The sequence below is a fragment of the Sceloporus undulatus genome, chromosome 1, assembly GCF_019175285.1.
Source record: "Sceloporus undulatus isolate JIND9_A2432 ecotype Alabama chromosome 1, SceUnd_v1.1, whole genome shotgun sequence".
Lineage (NCBI taxonomy): Eukaryota > Metazoa > Chordata > Lepidosauria > Squamata > Phrynosomatidae > Sceloporus > Sceloporus undulatus.
Genome location: NC_056522.1, coordinates 320,434,161 through 320,436,795, shown reverse-complemented (window position 1 = coordinate 320,436,795; position 2,635 = coordinate 320,434,161). Strand labels below are relative to the sequence as shown.

The following is a 2,635-nucleotide window of genomic DNA, read 5'->3' as shown; positions in this document are numbered from 1 at the left end:
AATAATAATAATAATAATAATAATAATAATAATAATAATAATAATAATAAATTGCCAGTCTTATCAGTATCTAAATGGGTACTGTCTGAGAGTTTTACATGCCATCATGGAAGGAAAGTTGATTATATATTGAACTAAAAACATTAGTGTTGCCAAGTGCAATTTTAATTTCCAATATTTTTTAATTAGGAGATCAAAATTTACAAAAATTTCTGCAGTGCAAAACTTCAAGCACCTGAAAGAATATCACTAATTAAAGCGGAGACTTAACATTATATTACTGGAATCTGTAAGAAAATGCTAACAGCTCTTCTTTTTCACAGGTTTTGGAGAAGGTGGATGTGGAACAAAAAATGAGCATCCGATTTCTTCACTGATGAATCCAGGCCAATTTTTTTGTTGTCCTAATATTTAAGGATTATAGTTCGTTTTACTCTTCTTTCTCTTGAGCATTGCTACTGGTGCATGTGAGGTACATCTCCAAAACCCTCCCCAATTTGTTCCATCAGCGTGAACATTCCTTCTGCATCAGAACAAAGGAACATGGCTGCAGTGCAGCTTGGAATGGAGCATTGAAATGGTCTTTTCTTCACGGTTATTTTTGAATTGTTTTCTGATTATAAATGATTTCTTCCTGTGTACTGTACTCTCCCACCATTCTCTGGACTTTGAATTAGAGAGGAAGGCAAATTCCACTGTAGAGCTGGCTGTGAGCTGTTTCAAAAAATGTACAACAAAGATCTGATTGGTAATACTTATATTTCACTCTCTTTTTCTTACCAGCATAACAGAAACTGCCTTCTACTCTCTTCTTGATTTTGTTTAAATAGATTCCTGTCAATTTCTACTAAACTTCTTAAAGTAATTATGCAGGGCCAGTGGTTTTGTTTTCAGAACTAAGGCTTGGATGGTTATAGCCTTCCAAGTGTGTGAAATGTATACGAATTTGTCCACAGGGAGATGGGACATCTGCCAAGGGTGTAAGATATTAATGTTGTTTATTTATGTATGTAATTTCTTTACTAATAGAAGTTAAATGCTTTCCTGCTTTCCATTTTGAAATTGCTGTTTGTAATGTGAAATCCTCTGTTTCTTGCTTGTGCTTTTGATTAACTATTTTTCACTGAATGTTTGTAACACTGTTTTTGTTGCACAGTTGTAGGGAGAGTCTTCTTTTCATACTAAATATGCCATACTAGATCACTTGATTTTTCAGTCTCCACCGTACATGTGAAAGTTCATACTGGAGGAATATAATGTGCTCTCAAATTCTGTGAAAAAGCTGTGTTTTTAGGAAAATATCTAGCACATGTACAACCTGTGACCTAAGGAGATTTATTAATTCTATTTTACTTCACGAATTCGTACACCCAGACATAGTTAACACATTGGCTGAAATAAATATTAACACGTTTAATGAGCAGTACAAAACTGAGTGATAAAAAAATGAGATGTGATAAACTCTTTGGACTAGCTTGCTTTTGCTGTTCATAAACAATTCTATTGTGCTCATCCTCAAAGCAGCTCAGCAACAGTTTTTGGTTGTGCAACTTAACTTTGCAGTGTTGCTAAAAATATTTCTACTGAGAAGAATATTCAAATACTTTGGTCCCTTTCTATTTTCACATGTCAAGCTTAAATAAATACTAAGTGCATTATATCCCATTTAATTAAATCTTGCACAGTTTAGGATCTTTCAAAGTTGATTTGCACTACTTTACACTTTAAATTGCACAAGGAATTATCTTTTCAGTCCAATCATTAAGTTGTAAACACCTAGGGAACATAACTGAATGATCTCTTTTGAACAAAATGTTTTGGGATTCTGCTCACAATATAACATAGGAATATTATAAAGAGAAGGAAAGTGATAGTTAACACCAACATGTTAGATGTGCTTATTTTCAAATAAGCTTCATCCTTTGGTTCTGTAGCTGTAATCCACAGTTGTGCCTTGTCCAACCTCTTGTATTCATCAGTCCATGAATAAAGTCCTTGAACTTGGAGAATTCCCTTGTCATTCTTTTAGGAATATTGGAGAGGGTAGATTTAGGAGGATAAAAGGTGAAAGTGAGTTTGGAAATATGAATTTCTTAAGGAGATTTCAACCTGGTTTCCCAATGCTCTGAGCTTCTAAGCTTAGTAATTACAGTGTTTCTTAGCTTTTTTAAAAAAAACCTTGCATTTATTTTAGTTCCACAAAACCCCTGATTCAAAAGCAACAACAGCATTTTCAAACAGGCTTAAGATACAAGTATAAAGGACACTTGACAGGTAATTCCATTAAGGTGGCATTGTACAATTAAGATAAACACAAAAGCCCACTGAGGGAGCCTTTCATGACAGGATCGCATTCAAGCTAAAAGTGTCTCCTTAAGTCAGCAGTTCCTGACAGTGGTCTGGGGAAATGTGAGGTACTGGTAACATAGTCAGTGAGAGTTGACAAGTCCTCATAAAGAGTGGGATTTTTTTTGGGGGGGGGGGACGTCCATTGGAAGAGGTGATGGTGTAGGATCTGACTGTACCATGATAACACTGTGTTGCATGAGAGAAGGAAAGGGAGTGATTTGTACATGTAACTTTAAGTCTAAACACCACCCTAGGTAACTATCCACCAGTCTTTAATCTCCCCTTT

At 35.0% G+C, this 2,635-nt stretch overlaps 1 protein-coding gene across 1 annotated transcript in view; it reads left to right on the top strand.

Annotated features, from left to right (window-relative positions):
- The window catches only part of CHP1 (calcineurin like EF-hand protein 1), a 28,099-nt gene extending 26,090 nt beyond the window's left edge, over positions 1–2,009 (top strand). The window contains exon 7 of the mRNA XM_042468590.1: positions 324–2,009. Coding sequence (XP_042324524.1) covers positions 324–377 — 54 coding nt within the window. The 3' untranslated portion in view covers positions 378–2,009. The remainder of the gene's footprint in view (positions 1–323) is intronic.
- Positions 2,010–2,635: the final 626 nt, after the last annotated feature.